At 41.9% G+C, this 22,174-nt stretch overlaps 1 protein-coding gene across 1 annotated transcript in view; it reads right to left on the bottom strand.

Annotated features, from left to right (window-relative positions):
* Positions 1-22,174, bottom strand: part of MYOM3 (myomesin 3) — a 387,718-nt gene that overhangs the window by 77,311 nt on the left and 288,233 nt on the right. Inside the window, exons 25-27 of the mRNA XM_086956426.1 lie at positions 20,618-20,754; positions 6,124-6,268; positions 924-983 (exon numbers count right to left, since the gene is read on the bottom strand). Coding sequence (XP_086812552.1) covers positions 924-983; positions 6,124-6,268; positions 20,618-20,754 — 342 coding nt within the window. The remainder of the gene's footprint in view (positions 1-923; positions 984-6,123; positions 6,269-20,617; positions 20,755-22,174) is intronic.

Below are 22,174 nucleotides of genomic sequence, written 5' to 3'. Positions count from 1 at the left end.
GCCACAATGTGTCCAGGTTTTCTGGTTTCACTTTATACAAATCAGCCAAAAAATGGGAATCTATTTGTCTTTCCTTATGCTAAGGCTTTGCTTTACCTCAGTTCATTTTTCAAAATATATCACAAACTCGACCCGAAGGTTATTGGAGCGCTTTACATGAGCACCTGTTACATTACAATGTAACACACATTTTTAAGGGCATGCAGAGATTAAGCGATTGGGCCAGAATCACAGTATGTTGAGCCAATGCTGAGATTCAAACCTGCTTCCCCAGTTTTACTGTAAGGCCACATCCTGGGCAGAAGAAGGCAAACAGAAGGTCCAGAAAGCTTGACTCATTATAGGCTTGAGGTTCCAACTGGACATGAAGCTGAGACAGAGCCAAGCTTCAGGCACAAGCTTGGCTCGAGCTTTCAGTGGCTCGCCCACCTCCAGTAAAATAAAAAAAATAAAATATACATTGAGGAGTTTAAATGAGATAATCCTTGGCCAGTGCACTATCGATCCCTTGAGAATGGAGGTACGGAGGATGTATTGAAAATCTTGGAAAACACTGCTTACAGAAGAGAGGGATAAGAAACTGCCCCTTTATTAAAGTGCTCAATGAACAACATAGTTACAAATTCAAACAGGTAATTTGAGGAGTTTTACTTACATTCTTTCAAGCTCATTTTTCAAGAGAATTAATGTTCACTCAAAAATATAACAGAATATTAAGAATAATGAAAAAACAGCGCTGCAATGAACAATAGCAGGCTTTTCTGTAATTGCAGACAAACCTACCTCATTACACTTAAAGAAATGAAAATAAAATGTCTTGTTTGGTCACTTTTAATTATTTATCCACAATTAGTCAAGTGTTCTCAGGTAAATTTGTTCAAATAAGGCATTTTGTACAAAGTTCGTTATTTTGAGGCTCTTACCTTGTTTCCTCTTCCATTCCTTCCTCTGGAAATCAGACTCAGCCAGAAGTTTAGCAAAGTCTAGAAAAAGAAGACATTATGAAAAAGAACTTATTTTAAATTGTAAAATTGCATTTATATAGCGCTAACTACCCCTGACGAAATGTCAAAGTACTTTTTGGCGAGTAGCACGCTGCTCCAGAACCCAAAAGGATTAGTGGTGAATTAGTATAGGGAAATCTGAGTATAGTATTAGTATAGGGAGGTATGAGCTAATTTTAGGGGAGGACATGTGAGTCTGTTAGTTGAATAGAGTAATGGACCAATACAAGAGGGTACAAAACCAGAAGTGTTAATTAGGAGATCACAGTAGTAAGTTGTTTGTTTGTAGAAACGGATTAGGGAGAAAGAGAATCAGAGTAGAAAAATTAGGTTTGAGATCAGTCAAAGGAGAGATAACATAAAGGAGAATTTAGTAGGGTTGTTTGAGAGATCATAGTAGTAAATTGATGTTTGGGGTGAGCCAGGAGGTGTGTTGGAGGTAGGAGTCTAAGAAGGGTTATTTTGGACATTATAGTATAAGAAAAGGGGTTGAGATGAGGGAGTGAAGATAGAGGATACATTGATAGAGGGGTAGGGTGATGGTAGGACAAAGTAAACCGTTTGAGATAAATGTTTTTTCTTGTACAATAGGACTAAAACAATAAATATATGGATACATGATTACATAGTAAGTGAATATATGTATAAGGAATATAACATTGAGATTTGTGTGGTTAGTTTTTGTGGAGTAGTGAGAGGAGGTTTTGTTGTAGTGGTTTTCTGTGAAAGAGTTGTATGTGCAGTTCTGCTGGTGAGTGGTCATTGACTAGTACAGTGGTGTTGATGTGTTTTGGAGAAGAGTATGTGGTGTGCAAGAGGGGATAGACAAGAGTTAGAAGTGTTTGTGTTAGATTTGATCACTGGAATAGGTAATGTGTGTGGTGGAGTGGTGTGTAAAGATTGTATGGTTGAATGTAATTGGTAAAAAGAGGAGGAGGGTGTTGGTGGTTTGTTTGATAGAAGGTTGAGTATAGGTTTTGTCATGATAAAAGGTGTCTGTTAGAAGAGATTAGAGGATAGAACCAGTGTTTTGTTTGAACAGGGAGTATGTGAATGCATTTAAGTTATGTTGGTGATGTGTGGATATGTTGGTGGCATAGGACAGAGTTGTGTTTTGTGTGAGAATGCAGGTGCCATAGTATTGTAGTTGGGTTAGAATTGTGTGCAGGTGTAGTTTGTGGGGTTGTGCAATGGTTGTGTAGGGGTTCAATACACATTGAAATCTGTATGAGATTTGTTTGTGGTGCATGTGGAGAATGCCTTCGCCGATTTTGTGTTTGGATGATGGCAGATGTTTAGGGATGAAGGTGGTAGCTCTTAAGTGAAAATTGGGCAGCATCTCTGGCCCTAGGTCCAACTTGAACAGGCCCAAACAGGCAACTGCCCTTGTCGTCTCCGTCAAGCCGAAACAGGCAACTGCCTTTGTCCTCTCTGCCCTTAACCTCGATACCTGAGCTGAGACGACCTAAGCCCTATGCTTAAAATTGCCCTATTGCTCAATTGAACCCTAGTCCTAAGCAATCAGAACCCTAACTCTAAACCCTAGAGCTAATGGAAGACCCGGCCGTATTAACCATTCACGGCCCTAACTGCCAATCGAAGCCAAAGCATCAATCCCTAAATCCAATAGGAAACCCTACCCCTAGAAGCCAGTCTGAACCCTAGCCCAAACAGCCAATCAGAACACAAACCCTAAGGCCTTAGTCCTAGAGAAGTACCAGTCCTACCAACCAATCACAGCAGCAGATGCAACAACTCATAGAAAACATATATAAGAGCCAAGCTACCTTAAGCCCAGACTGCTGTGGCAGGGAGGTGCTACTCTATTCGGAATCTCCTTGTTCATAGACAGGGACCAATCCACACTTTCTAGCTTCCAGATTCTACTTTTCAGGTAAGGGCCAATTTTGAAGCCACTGAAATACTGATTTTCGCACATTTAAACAAATCCCTTTTCAAGCCAAAAAAAGAGTGCTGCATACACTTTCCGAGTTTAGAAAAAAAGGGGCGACCCAGTTACCCAGGGACCTGGGCCGGACAATTATTAGCAGAAGGTGGTCCACATGGTTGTGTGTTGGAATATAATCCCTATAATCACTATGTAATAAAAAGCGACATATATAATAAGGCTATGAATCAAAACTTGAAGCAAAGACCAAGCCTAATCCAGCCCCGTTTATTTGTTGTACATTTGGTCCATTTGTCTCCTTTTCAATGTCAATGTAATTTTATTTTGGCATGTGCTATAATTCGCACCATTTCAAGAGTGGGCTGAAAAGTCAACTCGACAAAATGCAATGTGGATAACGCTACAGCTGCTCGCTCACTTCAAATCCCTGTAGAATTCTTTTCACTACATCCTAAAGGTCAAGCTAAACATGTTCCTTGAATATTTATAGGTTTAATATGGTGCTGCCTACTTGGGCTACTGTACGAATAGGGTGCCCTGCCTCTTCCACTCTGAAATTGCGTCTGCTCTCTGTACACTAGCATTAGTGAAGGGAAGAGGAGATATTTGAAGTTTCTGGTCTGCCTTTCCTGCAGGCAGAGACTTGGCGTCAGGTTGAAAGGGGCAGGGTCCCTCCATAGGCAGGTGCAGGGAGTGTCTGCACCAGTCAGTTTTCTCCAATAAGTAGCTCGTGAGCTGCTGGCAGCTCTCCAGCTACCTATAAGTAGGTCTCCTAAGGGCAGACCAGCTTTTGATTGGCAGAGTTAATACATGTATACCAAACTTGAAAGCTTGTTGGAGACAAACGTGTGTATATTTTCTGAATTTGTAAACTGATCTTTGGAGAAAAATGGCTGAATTTCTAAAATATATTTAAAGGTGATATTTGAGAGGAAAATCATGCAGCATTGGGGAGACTTTACATCTATGGCTCTTATGTATTACCAACCTAACGGTATTCCTCATTGACAAAGCCTTTTTACCTTATTGCTGGCAACCCTGCCTACTGAACTATAGTGAACAATGTTGGTTTTCTTCCATATGGTGGTCGCTCATGCAATCTTGATTGATTAATACTAATATTATTAGTAGCTCAGGATAGTTTTCATTAGATATACGTAGCTTTTATTACAGAAAAGGTTGGAGATCCCTGGTCTACACTTACTTGCATGGGGCTGCCTGAAGGATAACTAGGATTCCTTCCTCTCCTTCCAAGGGGCACTGTGGAGGGTAGCACTGACTTTGCAACACCTCTGTGTGGCACAAAATCAGTGCATCTCTTGGCAGCCGCTTTACCATTGTGCCTCTGCCTGCAATATGGGACTGGCCCAAGCGTTAACGTATCACTCATTTGCTATGGGCTTTGCCCTCATGCAAATGCAGGAATACCCCATCATTATCAAACTGGGGGGGGCATATTTTTCGCCAGCGTGATCCATATTACAGAGCAGACCTTGCAAGCATTGGAAGCCATTGGAAGCTGAAAGTGTCCTACAAAATCAGACAAATGGCATACACGCCTGTTGCACCTTCCCTGTCCCCAGGGGCACTTTCTATAATACAGCTTCTGGTGTAAAAAAAAGAGTTAAACAGAGAAACTGAGATGAAAATAAAGAGGAATCGTATTGCTGTGCTTTGTTATATTATGATTATAACTTTATAAAAAATAAATATTCATATGTATAAATAAAGTCCATGATCAATAGAGTAACTGAGCAACAAAGGTTAGGAGCGAAAGGCAGGCTTGCAGCAGAAAGTCAAAAATCTTGTATTAGGACAGCAGTGAACCGCTGGAAGAGGGCTCCTTTCAGGGTTTACTGTGATGGACAGAGAGTGTTTTCAATGAGTGGATCAAGAGGTCATAGGCTCGGAATATTGAATGTTTTAAAGCTTGATTGGATAGAACGTGTTGAATGACTGACTTTTCACACATTTATTCTGGCAGACATGAATTATGAAACAGATTATGGACTTCAGGGGGCGCCAGTGGAGTTTCATGAGGAGGAGGTGTGTGACTACACCTTCCATTGCCAGTGGAGACTGCAGGAGCGCGGGAGGCATGCATGCTGGGATTGTGCTGCCAAGATAGAAAAGGACCCAGATGTATCCAAAGAGCTTATTTAGGGCTTGCCCTGGTGATCAAAAGATGCCCTGTAGAAGTAAATGTTTAATTTGGTTGGTCAGGGGAAGTGATTGTCGAATTGAACCAAAACGATAAATAAAATGTGAAATCTGAACCAGAGGAATACCTCTCATGTAGACAGCAGCTGGCTATATCTCCAGCCTGGATTTACAATCCCTCTCTCGTACCCTTTACTCTAGTCTCACCTGGGTTCTAATGTGAATAACTAATTTTGGCATACTGAGCAAAGGAAAATAATGTTTAAATAGATGAACCCACACATTCACTTTATTTTGTTTTTTTGTTGCCTTAAAATTGATTTTATACAAATATTGGAATGTTATGTCTGCCGGCATGAAATCCATCGGCATTTTGAAGTATGATTTTCTGCACGACTACTCTGGTGGAATCATTTGTTCTTTTTTTCAGTACAGAAGAGGTCATTTTGGTGAGATTGAACAACTTTATTTGGCCCTAAGTTTTTTTTTTAAATTCAGATACTTGTTATTAATTGTTTCTTTAAAATTAGCCAATCGGAGCTTTGTTGGTATGATTGCAACGGCAATTTTCAAATGGTGAACCGTGCCAGCCCAACATCCACATACCATTACATTACAGGTTCGATATAGAAGCATAGACAATTAAAATATATGGATAAAGAGCTGGCACAAAATCAGATTGATGCGATTCATCAAGGAATTCAAGTATTTCTAGAAAAGTATGCCTTTGCAAAGAAACCTCCAGATTACCTTGCCGAGTCATAATTTCCGAAAAGTTGGGGGCACTTTGTGACATATAATGCATGATGTCCTGCCTTCCTAGGTTCCAAAATATACTAGATGGCCCGCCCAATTCATCCTTCAAAATATACCTGTTTGCAACACCAAGTGGTCTGTGTAGTACCTGATTAGCAAATAGATTTATGGACTAGCATAACTTGGTACCCTTTATACTGTAATGACATAGTTACTGGAGCCATGGGCCACAACAATGATACAATGCACGCAGGTATTTCAGTCTATACATGATACATAGATGTGTTCGCTTACCGTCACCAATAAGAGTCAGTGTAAACTGGTTTGCTGCCTTTCCATCCTTCAGCTGAGCTGTGTACGTTCCTTTATCCTTTTCGGTCAAGTTTTGTATGATTACTTCTACCAGTCCTTTTTCTCTGTCGAAGTTAATCTTCCGTTCCTGCGTTGGAGGAAATGCATCGGAATTAACAACCACATGAAGGCCTAGCTAAGAAGAGCTAAGCATCTCACTGGCTCACCAGAAAATGGACAGACCTTTTGTTAATATAATAACACTGAAAAGTTCTCTGACAATACTAGTTGCATTGCAGTGCGTTCATCTGTGGTTTGTGTCTGTGGAAGTGCAGTTGTTTTAAAGCAAGAGATCATAAAAAAGTAAGTAGACAGCGGTTTGAGGTTGAAATAAACAGATACACATCAAACGAGTGCAGGAGGCAGCCGAGGCACCCTGTGTTTCTTTGGAATGCTATGTTTGCGGCATGTGAAATTTCCACATAGTCAGTTTCGGAAAATTGTTCAAGAATATAACCCGTTGTGCATCTAATCAGAATGTAATGGCAGATAGGGACCGATACGGCCATCTCCTTCATGTGTCAACAGTCTAGGATCTACTCTGCTTCCATCTCTTGGTTAATGCAATAAATCTAACAACATTTGAAACCCTGTGTTAGGGACCAGGCCAAGGGCCAGACGGTAAGGTGAACCCTTAGGTGTATCAGCGACCTACCAGATGATACACCGGCTCCAAACAGCCCAATTAGTGAACCATGAACCCACTTGGAGCTAGCAAGGTAAAGATCAGCAGGAACTGAACTTACTGCTGCACATGGTAAAATCCCGACTCATTTGAGTCCTAGTTACCTCTCTGGCCAACTGTCCCAAAATGGGAAAGATACTGATACGCAAACAACCAACTGCCTGTATCCTGCGGTTGGAGGTGTAGATCAAATATGCTCAAGAGATGGCTGTCAGTGTAACTGACGGCTGGTTGCAACATTTAGTGCCCTATTACGATGTAGGTCCGAGTTGCCTCCGACCGACACCGTGTCGGTGTGGGAACTGACCGCCTGTATGTTGGCGGTTCCAAACACCGCATTACATGTGAAGTTGCAAACTCCCATTTCTCTACGGGAGCTTGTGTGCCAGGCGAAACCGCCCACAGCACAAGCCCCCATAGAGAAATGGAAATCTGTGTAAATCCCTGCACTCGCGGTGCCTGCCACACAGTGTAGGGATTTACACATAGGTGCCCCCAGGCCAACAGCTGGAGGCTGCAGAGGGATTGAGGCCCTGCTAGGGGCTCCCAAGTCGCTTTCCGACAGCCTTTCTATGTCAGAAAGTCTGACATGGAAAGCCTGTTGGAAAATGACATCATAATCCCGACGGTGTAACTGCTGTCCGTAATGGATTATGATGGGTGTCCGACTGGCCGACGGGCTCCTTGAGCCCATAGGAACACAGTCAGATTGATCGGCCGGTTTACACTTCGACCGCCAACATTGAAATTAGGCGGTTAGACTGCAAACCTACGGAGTTGGTCGGTAAGCCTCAGATGCGCTGTCGGAGATTTACCAACTGATATCGTAATGAGGCCCTATGTTCTTCTAAGGATTGGGTGGCCAGGAATAAGGCGAGTGAATCATGAAAGCAATGTTAAGTGCATCCTAAAACCATGGGTCACCTCTGAGCAATATGGATCAATAGTTGAGCCTACCACCTCCCCTCTCAGAAACTTTACCTTGGACCCTGTAAAGTAATTTGCTGCCTTTTGGCTAGGATCATACTGTACATATACAGCATATATACATACAAAGGCATACCTTTTAATTAGGGAAACAAATCAGAGAGCTCACCAATCAAGTGATCTCCCAAAACAGATCATGACTGATGCCCGAATGGCAGTAATAATTTGTACGTATTACTTCTTTTAAAGTATTTTTTATTGGCATTTTGATCTTATTAACATGACATCATAGCGTATCTTACAAGGAGTAAGTTGCATACACTCTTATTTCCGATAACCATCGCCCTTTCTAGGCTGTTGCATATGTTGCTAACATTTCGCATCGTTATACGGCATAAGAAATAACTCCTTGCTTTTATGAAGGGGGGGTATGTGAACATCACAACAATATATTCGTATGTATTACTTCTAGTGATATTAAATCTGAGGGTTCCAGTTGTGACAATGCTGATTCTTAGATATATTCAAAACTTATCACTTGAACGGCAGAGAGTGTGGCGTGTTTAATCGTAGCTCACCATGATGCTGTTGGTTCCTGGGGCATCTTGGATCAGAAACCAAGCCACGCCCTATATCCGCACATCTCATTGCCTAAGTGTAATAAGATGGGTGACTTTGGGCTCATCATGGCAATTGCCACAGACAATCATGCCTGAAGGAGCCAGTGTAGCTCCAGAAGTGTTGAAGGTCTGGAGGAGGGAGGAGCCTTTTATGCACCAGCTCAAAAGTGTCCAATTTGGTGAACCCCAGATCAGGTCAATCTAGGGTATTGACACTCAATGTGCGGCCTGTGGCCAAATAAAACCCCATACACCTATTTGTATGGGCCACAGGTGCTCCTTAGTAGCATTTGTGATTCTGTTTTCTCTCCAGTGACCTGGCACATTCACTTGAGAGCCCTCAACTGGTTTTATTGTGGAACAGAGTAATATTGTACCAGAGCGGCACAGCAGATGTGGGCAGGACATTTAACGTAGCTGAGGAAATGAATTCAAAACAGTTCTCACGGTTTCTGCTTCCCGAATCCCATGTTCATATTTAAAAAATGCAAATGATTTATTTTGAGATTTCTATACCTTTCAGTATGTGATGATATCTTTGCCTCTCTTCCAAAGATGATAAAGATGAAAATGATGAGAACGTACAAGAGGATGAACATGATTGCCTACAGGTAACAGCATTGTGCACTCTGCTAAAAGCAGATATTCGAGACAAGATGTACCACTTGATTGAGCTGATTTGATTTTTATTTGCCGAGTGCTCATGTTTGCGAGATGTCCAAGGAAATTTACGAGCAGTTTGTACAGTTAGCAGGCAGGTATGCCTTATGAAGGCATCATACTTGTATAACGTCTATACAAGTGGCTGAACTAGTTGTCATTGTGAGGGGTTGCTTCATAACTAGTACATTGACTGTTACAATCTATACTGTTTTTGGAAGTGCATGATATAGGGCAATTGTGGTCCTTGCGGGGTTTCATGACATCAGCTAGGACACCAATTCACAATAGAATACGCATTCTTCATTGAATTTTCAATTTAAAATTAGCAGGGGGGCAATGTGCTTCTTAGGGACATGGTAGTGACCTGGTCAGTAAGGGAAATTCATTTGCAGTTGCAAAATATTATGCAACAATGAATACTGCCTTTGTGCATGGAGACAAATGTGCAGTCAGTACCTTTGGAAACTGCTTTTGCTTCTGTATTAGTACAAACATTTGACGAATTGAGAAATGTACAAAATAAGACGTCAGATGGGAAAATGTACGATGTAAGCAGGACGAGAAAGACTTCGAAATACACTGATGGAAGGTTTGTCATGTCAGATTCAATGCTGCTGCACATAGTAAGAGTTGTTCGCTGACCTACATATGAGGAAGGTGACAGGATGGTGAGGGTATTTAATATTTACTGGTTCAACGCTCATTTCAGAAAATTGTTGGAAGGCCATTGACATAGATGCATGGTGTGTCAGAAAATCAATGTTGGAAAGAAAACGTATGCAATAATGAGTCATGTAGGGAAACTGCTGGTCCCTTCACTAGGAGACATGTAATGGGTCAAGGTACATATTGGTTATACTTCGACTGTATTCCAAGTGGATTGAGGCATATCCATTAAGGAGGTGCAACTTACTAACAGTTGTGAAATTATTATTGTTGATGGAACATTGGAATACCAGCATCAATCGAGTAAAAAACAAAACTGAGAATCTTTCAAAAATGAAATCATGAGAATTCTGTGTGCAGCACTGACATTCGATCAGAAGTTCCATTATAGCTATCATCCGGAAGCATCACGCTTGGTGGAGCTATACAATAGTGTCAGGATTTGAACACCTATATTGCGCCTGCCTAGTAAAAAAGACTACAACTCCCAGAATTCCTGGCTGGCTGGGGGAGCATAAATGAGGGGGCGTGGCCTAGGGACATCGTGTGTAATTTGTTGTTCTAATTTCGTTTCCTGGAAGAGAGCAGGTCGCTGGTTCCAGCGCGACCGTCATCCCGTATTAGAAGAAACCGAGTCGGTGTTTCTTCAGAAGCCGTGGAAGCTGCCGCGTGAGTAATCCATCACGGGCGGAATCCTGACAGCCTCAGAGCGTGCAAAGCCGAAGGTCGGCGTTTAGACTTTTCAGCGCGGTAGGGAAAAGACTACTGCGGGCTCGCGGTGGTTATTCTGATTTCCTGCACGCATTAACAGTATTTGGCAAAAGCGTATCAGCGCGAGCACTGGTAATAGAGAACAGAGAAGAATCTGTGTTACGTGCTATACAAAAAGGTTGACTACGTTCTCTGTGTGGATACAGCCTGGTAAGGGTGGCTTCAAAGAAGTATTTGAGCTTCCAAAGATTCTATTTTTGTTCCCTCCTAAGAAGAGAGGCAATTTCGGAGCATCAAGAAAGATAAAGGAAATCGCAGTCCTTTGCCTGAGCGGAGGGTAGTGGGGTAGCTCCCTACATTCTGCCGTGTCAGGAGGCTGGATATCATTTGTTGTTAGAGAACAGTGAACAAGGAATAAGCGCGGATACAAGAGGTGGAAAACTACCATATACCGTGCCTGAAATATTACTATTGTGAAGTAGACACTGTGGTGAATCTTTTACTTTGAGTTGGAATGAGTCGTTCATGGGAAGCTTGTTTTGGTACAATGGAGAAAGACTTATTTCCAGGTGGATGTCTTTGAAAAGGGAAACACTACATTTATTTATAACAAATCAGGAGGGTATGTTCTAATTAAGAGTGATTCATATTATAACATCAGCCAAGTGGAATATTCCTGTGATTCTAACGTGTGTGTTTGTCTTACATAGGGGATTGATATTTCATTACGGTACTTTGTGCTAAATTAAGAAAAGAGCGGTGGCTTCAAAAGGTGCAGGTGAATATCTAAAGAAGGAAAGGTAGTGAGAATGAAATGAGAGTAGGATTATTGAATGAGTTGTAATCCTGTGTGTGTTCTCTTGTTTCAGCTATCCCTTCCCAGCTGTTCCCTTCCTTCCCCTCCTGTTTGTTATTTTGTTCATATTTTCCCTTACCTGATCACTCGAACACCCTGTGATATACTAGGGGTGTTGGTGCGGTCTGGAGGTGGAATCCATATTTGCATCAATCAAATCCTACAGAGCACAACCCTGACAGAATTACACACCCACGAATAGCGCTCCGCCTGATTCAGTTGTTGTAGATATGGCCACCTTGGAGGATGTACTACATGCATTGGTGATGGTGCAACAGGAATTGGCAGCATCCAAGGCTGAGGCATTGCATTGAAGGATAGGGTAGAGTACTGTCAAAAAACCCTTTTTCCTCTGGTCCTTCACAGAAACAGGTTACAGTGCCTCCCCCCATTCCATTGGCTAATCCAGAAAGGTATGCGGGGGATCCCCGTAAAATCCAGGTGTTTCTCACTCAAGTGTTACTTCACTTTTCTTGTAAACCCGCTGCTTTCCTGAGTAATCATTCCAGGGTGGCGTTCGCCATCTCGTATTTGGTGGGCGAAGCGGCTAACTGGGCAGTTCCTCTGGTTAAAAATGATGATGCAATCCTTTCTGACTGGTCAGCTTTTAGAGCTGCATTTGAAAAGGTTTTTGATAGGAGGGCTAATACTTTTAGCGCAGACAAAGAATTGATGGAGTTGAAACAAGGTAGGGGAGAACTAATTACCTATATGACATCATTCAACAGGCTGGTGGCAGAATCTGAGTGGCCGGAAGGCAAACGTATGTCCCTCTTTTATCAAGGGCTTAGAGATGAGATAAAAGATGTCATCGCTCAGATAGACCCTCAGCCCACTACATGTGTAGATATGATAAACCTGGCATTGAGACTGGATAGCAGAATGTCTGAAAGAGGTGGAGACAGGAAGAGGTGGGAGAAGGGGAGATATAGTTATGACAGGTTTCCCCGCAAGGCAGCAAGTACCTCAGAACCTGGACCAGAACCCATGGAAATAGGTGCCATACGGGCCCCATTGTCCAAAGAAGAAAGAGAGAGTAGACGGGTTCAGGGCCTGTGTATGTATTGTGGCCGGAAAGGACATTATGTAAGAGAGTGTCCAGTTAAAAAACAGGGAACTAACACCTGGGATAAGAGCAGGAAAGTGGTGGCTTCTTCTTCCGTTAAGATGCAGGAGGAAAGGGAGACAGCACCGCAGAGAGAAGAAGAACCCCAGCAGTGGAAGCTTACTTCCTTGTCCACTAATGTGATAGGAGAAACAGAGTCTCATTTGGTTCTTAACATGGTGGTTGAATGCGAAAGCAAAACACATAATGTTCTGGTGATGTTGGACTCCGGAGCCACGGGCAACTTTATTGATAACGGGTTGGTTACTCGCTTGGAGTTGCCAAGAGTTACGAGGGCTAATCCCGAGGAAGTGTTGGCGGTGGATGGGCAGCCCATTAAGTCAGGACTCATTGTTGAGAAAACAGCTGAAATGAGGGTATCTATAGAGGTGGAAGAGGGGAGACACTCTGAGATGTTGGAATTGAATATCAAAGATGCCCCTCAATACGAGGTTATTTTGGGTATGCCATGGTTGATTTTTCATAACCCTTTAATCAATTGGAGAACCAGAACGATACAGTTTTTGTCTGAAATATGCCAAGATCATTTTGTTTCCTGTGTGGGTTCTCATATATCAGTGTTGGCTAGTCCATTTATGGTAGCTACTGCAGCTGAAAAGGATGTGATGTTGCCAGTAGAGTACACTTCGTACCAGGACGTGTTTAGTGAAATCCAAGCGGAATCATTACCCCCACACCGGGATTATGATTGCCGCATCGATTTGATAGAAGGGGCTACTATACCTACCTGTCGGGTCTATGCGCTGTCGGTCCCTGAGACTGCCCACTTGAAGGAGTACCTGGAGCATTATGAGAGGTTGGGGTTTATTAGACCTTCAAGATCCCCTGCAGCCTCGCCTCTGTTTTTTATAGCAAAAGCAAATGGCGATCTCCGAGCGTGTGTGGACAACCGCGTCTTGAATAAAAACACCATACGGAACCGTTACCCTCTCCCCCTCATTACCGTTCTGATTGACCAGGTGATGGAAGCAAGAATTTATAGCCGATTAGATTTGCGGGGAGCTTATCACCTGGTCAGGGTTCGGGAGGGAGATGAGTGGAAAACGGCTTTCAAGACGCGGTACGGTTTGTATGAATACCTGGTTATGCCGTTTGGGCTGTGTAATGCCCCCGCGGCATTTCAATTCTTCATTAATGATGTGCTAAAAGAGTATATTGATTTGTTCGTGGTAGTTTATATCGACGACATTTTGGTGTATTCTTTGGAGACATCCAGGCACACCGAACATGTGTGTATGGTCTTGGAGAAATTAAGAGAGCACAGTCTCTATGTCAAATTGAGTAAATGCGAATTTGGTGTGCACAATGTTGAATTCTTAGGGGTGATGCTTAGTCCTAAAGGTCTACAAATGTCAGTACGTAAGGTACAAGCGGTACAGGATTGGCCTGTTCCTAAGAATGTGAGGGAGGTCCAGAGTTTTCTGGGCTTCGCTAATTACTATCGCAGGTTTATTGTACAATTCTCGCAAATAGCGGTACCCATCACTAGACTGGTAAGAAAAGGAGTCTCCTTTACATGGACAAGTGAAGCAGGGGAGGCCTTTGAGAGTCTAAAGTCAGCATTCATCACGGCTCCTGTATTAGCCCATCCGAATTTAGAACATCCATTTGTGGTGGAGGCTGATGCCTCTGATGAAGCCATAGGAGCAGTGTTGTCCCGGAGAGATAAACATACGGGGCAGCTACACCCTGTGGCGTATTTATCGAAGAAGTTGAGTTCGGCTGAACTCAACTATACAATAGCCGAAAAAGAACTGTTGTCGATAAACAGAGCATTTCAGGAGTGGAGGCAGTATTTGTGGGGTGCACGTCATGTCATCACTGTGTACACTGACCATCGAAACTTGCAATACATGACTTCTGCAAGACATTTGACGCAACGACAAATGCGTTGGATGCTCTTTTTTGCGGAATACAATTTTGTGGTTACTTTCAGACCGGGCTCTGAGAACCGCAAAGCTGATGCATTGTCTAGGCAGACTCTACCAGTGGTGCCTAAAGAGGAGGAGATACAGGCTATTATACCAGCTGCCAAAGTGGTGTGTGTAGTGAGGGCTGAATCCTTTTTGGAAGTGGTAAAAGCACATCAACACCCTGGGGGATGGAATGCTTGGGCAGATGGTAATCCAGCAAGAATGGTGAAACAGGGATTGCCCTTTCACCAAAAGCGTTTGTATTGCCCACTATTCCTTTGCAAAGAAAGGCGTTTCGATGGTGCTATGAAGCACCGATGGCAGGTCACCCAGGCATTCGCAAGACTATAGTCACTGTTCAAAGACATTTCTGGTGGTTGTCGCTTGTCAAGGATATAACGTTGTGGGTAATGCAATGTGATGTTTGTACTCAAGCCAAGGGGGTGAATGCAAAAAAGGCTGGGAAGCTTATTCCGATGCCTACTCCCAAACGTCCATGGTTGAACATTAGTTTGGATTTCGTGTCTGGTCTTCCTATGGACCAAGGATTTAATGCCATTTTGGTTGTCGTGGACAGCCTTACTAAAATGGGACATTTTATCCCTTGTAAAAACCTGCCTACTGCCAGTCAGACGGTGCAATTGTTGGCCAGTCATGTCATTAGGTTACATGGATTACCCAAGGTGATTGTCAGCGATAGGGGGCCACAATTTATAGCCCGGTTTTGGCGGATGTGGTGTCATGCGCTAAACATTGATGTATCCTTGTCTACAAGCTTCCATCCTCAAACGGATGGACAGACTGAGAGACTCAATCAAACATTGAAAAAATATCTGCGATGCTACTCCAAAGAGGCCCATGAGTCCTGGGTTGCGCTGTTGTGTATGGCAGAGCTGGCGTACAATAACGCTTGGCACAGTTCGACTGGTATGTCCCCCTTTAAAGCTAATTATGGGTATGATGCACACACTTTGCCGGTAGACATCCCTGATGAGGTTCAGAATCAGCCGGCTATGAGAGAGCAGGTGAAATTACTGAGAAGGGTGCATAAGGGGGTGCAGGCACACCTAGTGAAAGCTAAAGAAGCATATAAGACATGGGAGGACAAACATCGAGTGGAGGGTCGTCAGTACAGGGTGGGTGATAGAGTTTGGCTATCAACAAGAAACATCCACTTTAAACTGCGTAGTGTGTTCCACCCTCGATTTATTGGTCCTTACTCGATTGTTAAGAAAATCAATCCTGTTGCATACAAACCTAAGTTGCCCGGATCTCTGCGAATACATCCGGTGTTCCAGGTACAACTGTTGAAACCAGCGTTGTCCTCTAGAAGGGCGGTGCCTCCTCCAGTGATCAGTGGTGGTGGTGTTGAATATGAGGTCAGGAGTATTCGTGATTCCAAGATACGCAGAGGAGTGCTCTGGTACCTGGTGTCTTGGAAGGGATATTCAGCTGAGGATGATTCCTGGGAGCTCTGGTCCAATGTGCATGCCCCCGAGCGGTGAGATCTTTTCATATGCGTTGCCCGGACAAGCCTGGTCCTAGGAGGCGCTAGGGACGGGGACATACTGTCAGGATTTGAACACCTATATTGCGCCTGCCTAGTAAAAAAGACTACAACTCCCAGAATTCCTGGCTGGCTGGGGGAGCATAAATGAGGGGGCGTGGCCTAGGGACATCGTGTGTGATTTGTTGTTCTGATTTCGTTTCCTGGAAGAGAGCAGGTCGCTGGTTCCAGCGCGACCGTCATCCCGTATTAGAAGAAACTGAGTCGGTGTTTCTTCAGAAGCTGTGGAAGCTGCCGCGTGAGTAATCCATCACGGACGGAATCCTGACAGCCTCAGAGCGTGCAAAGCCGAAGGTCGGCGTTTTGACTTTTCAGCGCGGTAGGGAAAAGACTACTGCGGGCTCGCGGTGGTTATTCTGATTTCCTGCACGCATTAACAGTATTTGGGAAAAGCGTATCAGCGCGAGCACTGGTAATAGAGAACAGAGAAGAATCTGTGTTACGTGCTATACAAAAAGGTTGACTACGTTCTCTGTTTGGATACAGCCTGGTAAGGGTGGCTTCAAAGAAGTATTTGAGCTTCCAAAGATTCTATTTTTGTTCCCTCCTAAAAAGAGAGGCAATTTCGGAGCATCAAGAAAGATAAAGGAAATCGCAGTCCTTTGCCTGAGCGGAGGGTAGTGGGGTAGCTCCCTACATTCTGCCGTGTCAGGAGGCTGGATATCATTTGTTGTTAGAGAACAGTGAACAAGGAATAAGCGCGGATACAAGAGGTGGAAAACTACCATATACCGTGCCTGAAATATTACTATTGTGAAGTAGACACTGTGGTGAATCTTTTACTTTGAGTTGGAACGAGTCGTTCATGGGAAGCTTGTTTTGGTACAATGGAGAAAGACTTATTTCCAGGTGGATGTCTTTGAAAAGGGAAACACTACATTTATTTATAACAAATCAGGAGGGTATGTTCTAATTAAGAGTGATTCATATTATAACATCAGCCAAGTGGAATATTCCTGTGATTCTAACGTGTGTGTTTGTCTTACATAGGGGATTGATATTTCATTACGGTACTTTGTGCTAAATTAAGAGAAGAGCGGTGGCTTCAAAAGGTGCAGGTGAATATCTAAAGAAGGAAAGGTAGTGAGAATGAAATGAGAGTAGGATTATTGAATGAGTTGTAATCCTGTGTGTGTTCTCTCGTTTCAGCTATCCCTTCCCAGCTGTTCCCTTCCTTCCCCTCCTGTTTGTTATTTTGCTCATATTTTCCCTTACCTGATCCCTCAAACACCCTGTGATATACTAGGGGTGTTGGTGCGGTCTGGAGGTGGAATCCATATTTGCATCAATCGAATCCTGCAGAGCACAACCCTGACAAATAGTACCCTTAAAAACAAGCTTGCAAAAGTGTGTGCTTCCACTTCTCTCAAATTGCCATATGAACTTCCTTTAGTGTTACTAAGCATGAGATGTACTCGGAATAAGAAAGTGAGTGCCCATGTGGTGTTCCAGGGAATGCAAATGAGATTTCAGGGTATTCCGTCTGGAGCTTTATAAAAACAAACCTAAAATATGATAAAATGGGCTTAAAAACGACAAAGGTTAGGTCCAGTTAGCATAAACAGGTCATGCAATGATGCATTGCTATGAGTGCTTACATAAATGTTGTGTACAAGCATTGCTTTTTTGAAAAACATCGAACTTCAGCTGCAGCTATGGTGTCTCTTTCTATGTATGTGCAGAAGTATAATTTCTGGCTTCCTTATCCAAGAGGACATTTAATTGAAGCAGTATGAAGGTTAATATGCTAAACTATGTTGGTTGATATGAATGTGCAGACCAGCTCATTGTATTAAGTTGTATTTCCCATGTTTCTGTCCAGTGTCAATCATTTGCAAGTAGTTTTTTTGGAAATTAACAGTCTGATTGGTATACTGTGCAAGTAACATTTTAGTGCCACCTCTCCTCAGAATGGCATGCCATTAAACTGTGTGCTGTATTTGTCTAAACATTATACATGATCTGCAAACAATATATTATTATGATTTTTTGCTTTAGACATTTAAACATTTTGGCTTTTACATTCAGATATTGTTTACTTTTGGCATTATTACATTTTGCATTGCACATTTTAGAAGTGTTGCTTTTATTTTAAAGAGTCACTGCTCATATTATTATTCTATTTTGCTACCTCTGTTCAGAACAGAAAGAACTGCTGTTTGTTTGTATGTGCAGGGGGTTATACAGATGTGTTCCTTTGAATTTGGGGCTTAATGTTATGATGTTATGATGTGACAAATGCTCATTTCCTATTTATGATCAACTTTTGTTTTCTTTAATGATAACTTTGATATTTGAATACATCTCTGCAATCGAAAATGGGAGAAACTTTCTTTAATAGTCTTGGTTGAGTATTTGAGCACTGAATTGTCTCTTTCCTGCAAATCGAACCTTCTAAATGTTAATTGAGTTGGAACGTCCACAAAAGTACATGAACGGCTATTACAGGCGTATATTGGATGAATGTGCTTTGCAGGAATGAATATGTGAACCAAATGTTGGTGTGAACCACAAACCAACATTTCAAGTGGTATTTGAAACCTATTATCTTTTTTGCGTAATGCGATGGATTTCATCTACGTTAAAATGTGCAAGTGGCAATGAAGCAGTAAGCACTTATAGAGATTACACCATATCGGGCTAATCAATGTACATCTCTTTATCCCTGAAAATGAATAGACACCCATTTCAGATTATGAATTGAAATCTTTTGGTTGTGACGTTGAATTGACATCTTATGGTAGCTGACATATTGATTAAAGCAATCTATGTTTATTCTCTATCCAGACAGAAATCTGACCTCTTATCTAATTATGGCCATCATACTGTTGTCAATTAAAAATACTTTCTGACATAGTGAGGCTTTAATTTAAAACTTACAGAAATTAAAGCATTGGAAATTTTAATGTGTTAGATAACCAGCAAACTTTTCGATGTCCTTGTATTAGCCACTCCTGTACAACAATGCAATGCAATTGTGGTTAATGTATTACTCCTTTTTACAGGCAAGAAAAGTGATCATGGATTATACTTTTATTTTATTTTCATTTAATTATTTCATCAAAAAACAGGTTTGGGTGTAGAATTATCACTTGCCTCAGGACTCAGCTGGTTCACTTGATATTATATATCCAGCAATGCTGGGAGAGTGGGTGTGGTAATTAATTCAAAGAGATTGCCCTGCTTAGATCACAGCAAAATTAGCAAATTAGCAATTAGATATGACTTTATTTATTTTATATTAATGTAATTATTGCATCAAGATAAAAGTTTGGTTGTTGTTTGACATTATTTATTCAGCAATTCTGAGAGAGTGGGTGTGGTAATGAAATCAAAGCAATAGTTCTCTTTAGAAATAAGAAATTCTTATATAGATTGTAGCAAAATTAGCAATTAGGCCTTGTGATGGGAACCATAAACCTGTGTTGGAACACGGTGGGGTTTGTTTGCCAGAACTAAGAAAAATACATTTCAATCTTTTTGGTACAATTTTGGAACTAACACTGCCAAGATGCCTTTGAGATGAGATGCACATATTCATTTGATCACCTGAAGAACCATCAAGCATCGCATTTGAGAGAGGGAGGAAGGAGGAAATGCAGCTGCAGATGTAGCAGCCCTGAGTGGGATGAAGATGAAGACATAGAGATAGGACCAGCAAGTGTTAGGGAATGGGTGAAACCTTCAAAAATATTCACAGATAAAAATGCAAGGAACTTCTGGCGGATACTAAAAAAACTTGTAAAAAACTTGGGGTTACCTTTGTGGGAACACCTCATTCCTACTTTAGACTGGAACAGTCATGTTCAATCCTTATTTATATGGGTCTAGTTACGTCCCATTTTCCGTTGAGTCCTGACAGCCCTATCAAAGCTTTATTTTGGTTAGTTCAATGAAGAAGTTAATAAACAAGTCTAGTCAAACAGGATTCCCAAGAGTGTACCAGATATGTTGTCAAATTCTGGACAGGCTTCATACCCCACAGTTTAATGAAGATGTTGGCCCTCATGACGAGTAGCCCGGTAGGCGAAATGTATCACACTTGATAAAACCGACTCATCCGAGTCGGAATTTAAAGGGGGGGCAATAAATAACACCCATTACGAGCTTTTGGGTAATAACATGAGGCTTTTGGTGCTTACTACACCAAAATGTGCATGTTTTGGTAAATGCTGGACAATTCCCACCCCCCAATAAATATTGTCAAGCTTGACCTCATGATATTTAGCACAAAACTCATAATTGTGGTTATAGGAGCTGCAGCACTTATGGCAATTAAATGGGTTACTTGTAATTAGGGCCCTTATGTTAAGAGTTATCCCCGATTATAGCTGATAACCTTTTCTTACTCACGGCCATTATAGCAAGGCAGGTTACTAAAGCTTCTCTCTCTCTCTCTCTCTCTCTCTCTCTCTCTCTCTCTCTCTCTCTCTTTTTCTCTCTCTCACTCTCTCTCTCTCTCCCTCTACGTTTCTGTTTTACTGCTAATATGAAGCATGGTGGCACCCAATTCTCCTGCCTCATGTTTTGTCTTCTTTTCTAGACCTTGTAATGGACGTTTGTAAACTGTTTTACATCAAAAATTGAAAGTTAATTGGTTTTCTCAAGCTCCCTCTCATTTTTTAGATTTGAGCCAATCCAAATATTTGTAATATGCAGTATCCTTTATATTGATACATTGATGAATCTAGGATTACACCCACCGGGGAGCTTGTGATCTCCTGGTTGTTGAAGATTAGATGTAATTCTGCTTCCTGCGACAATTCCTCCACCTCGAGCCAAAGTCGCACCTCTCCTTTCTCCAGAACCTCAATATTCCATCCCGATATCAGCTCAATCTCTGGAACAAACAGAGGTCAGAGTCACAGACTGCATTATGTTAAGAACTTTTCACCACATTCCTGGACAAGAGCTTGATTTGTTCAATCAATTTTTCAATGCATTTGAACAAGCTTCAAAACCTTCACAGCTGTGTGTGGTCAAGCCGGTTAAAGACATTTTAGAAGAGTTACCCAAAGATAAGTTGGTCAATGCAAGATCAGAAATACAATTCCTTGGAGCCAGGATATGAGTCATTAAAATCTGCCTGATTATTTGAGTCTCCCCGACCGACATTTGGTTAAATACAACCTAATGAGGTGGTGGCACGGTCTGATTCCCTTAAGATGTCACTGGTTCGGACGCCTGAATGGCGAAACCAGTAAACATTGCAGACTGTGCGACAAATCGGATGAATCACTGAGCCATATAATATGTTTTTGTGATAGACTAAAGCTACTGAGGATGTACTGACTACATTAGATGTTCCAAGTTTTAAATATTAGATCCGGTAGGGGATCTGTCCAAGGTTGCTTAAAAGGTGAATCATGCCATCTCTCAGGGCATCTCTTGAAATTCATGAAAGCGGTGGTGGAGAACAGCAAAATGCCACAAAAATAGACATCCAGCAATAATTGCCCTCTAATAGAAGTGGCCTAGGTGAAATGCACAGGAGGGACTCTGTTTTGGGTTCAATCATTGACATAGATTGCGCAGGACAAATAAGCACGGAGCACTTTAGAGTCTTATTAACAGGTTTCACTTTGAGTCCTCCGTTATTTTCGATGCGAGTGAAGGCCCTTAAACAATGAGGAAGATGTTGAATGTAATTCCTTGTAAATAGGGGTCCAAGAGGCCAAAATAAGGCCCCGGGACTCTCAGGGAATTATGGACGCGAGTGCGGGCCTCCCTATTAGGGATAATGTGCAATGTAATGCTTTCAATTATGGGCGCCAGTGAGTGGCTTTAACTAATGAAAATGTGCAATTTAATACCACGCACCAACGTTGATCATTGGATAATTGACATAAAGGAACTGGATGCACAGTAAGGGATTATATTTAGGAACTATCTATATTAATCAATCAATCAATAATCTTTTGTCATTCAGGTAATTACATTTACAATTGTTATAAAATCACAATTTTAAAAATATCATTAGGTTTTGCGTATTTCTAGGTAATCGAACTTCATTAGTTGTAGGAATTTCGATGCTACTAAGCACCAATGCCAGATTACAAAAAAATATACTACATAGGTCATAAAACGTGATAGCAATGCTAGTGTAAACACTCAGCGAAAAATGCTGGGTACTTTGTCTTGGTGTCAGTTTCATCACACAGGATATACTGGGCCAGAAGAGGAAGATGACAAGGCATAATATGTGATAGTATTAGTAGTGCAGATAATCTGGAAAAAAAGTGCTTAATGCTTTGTCTTGA

Source organism: Lissotriton vulgaris, chromosome 2_1 (genome assembly GCF_964263255.1).
Source record: "Lissotriton vulgaris chromosome 2_1, aLisVul1.2, whole genome shotgun sequence".
Classification (NCBI taxonomy): Eukaryota; Metazoa; Chordata; class Amphibia; order Caudata; family Salamandridae; genus Lissotriton; species Lissotriton vulgaris.
This window is presented reverse-complemented; position numbering and strand designations above follow the sequence as displayed.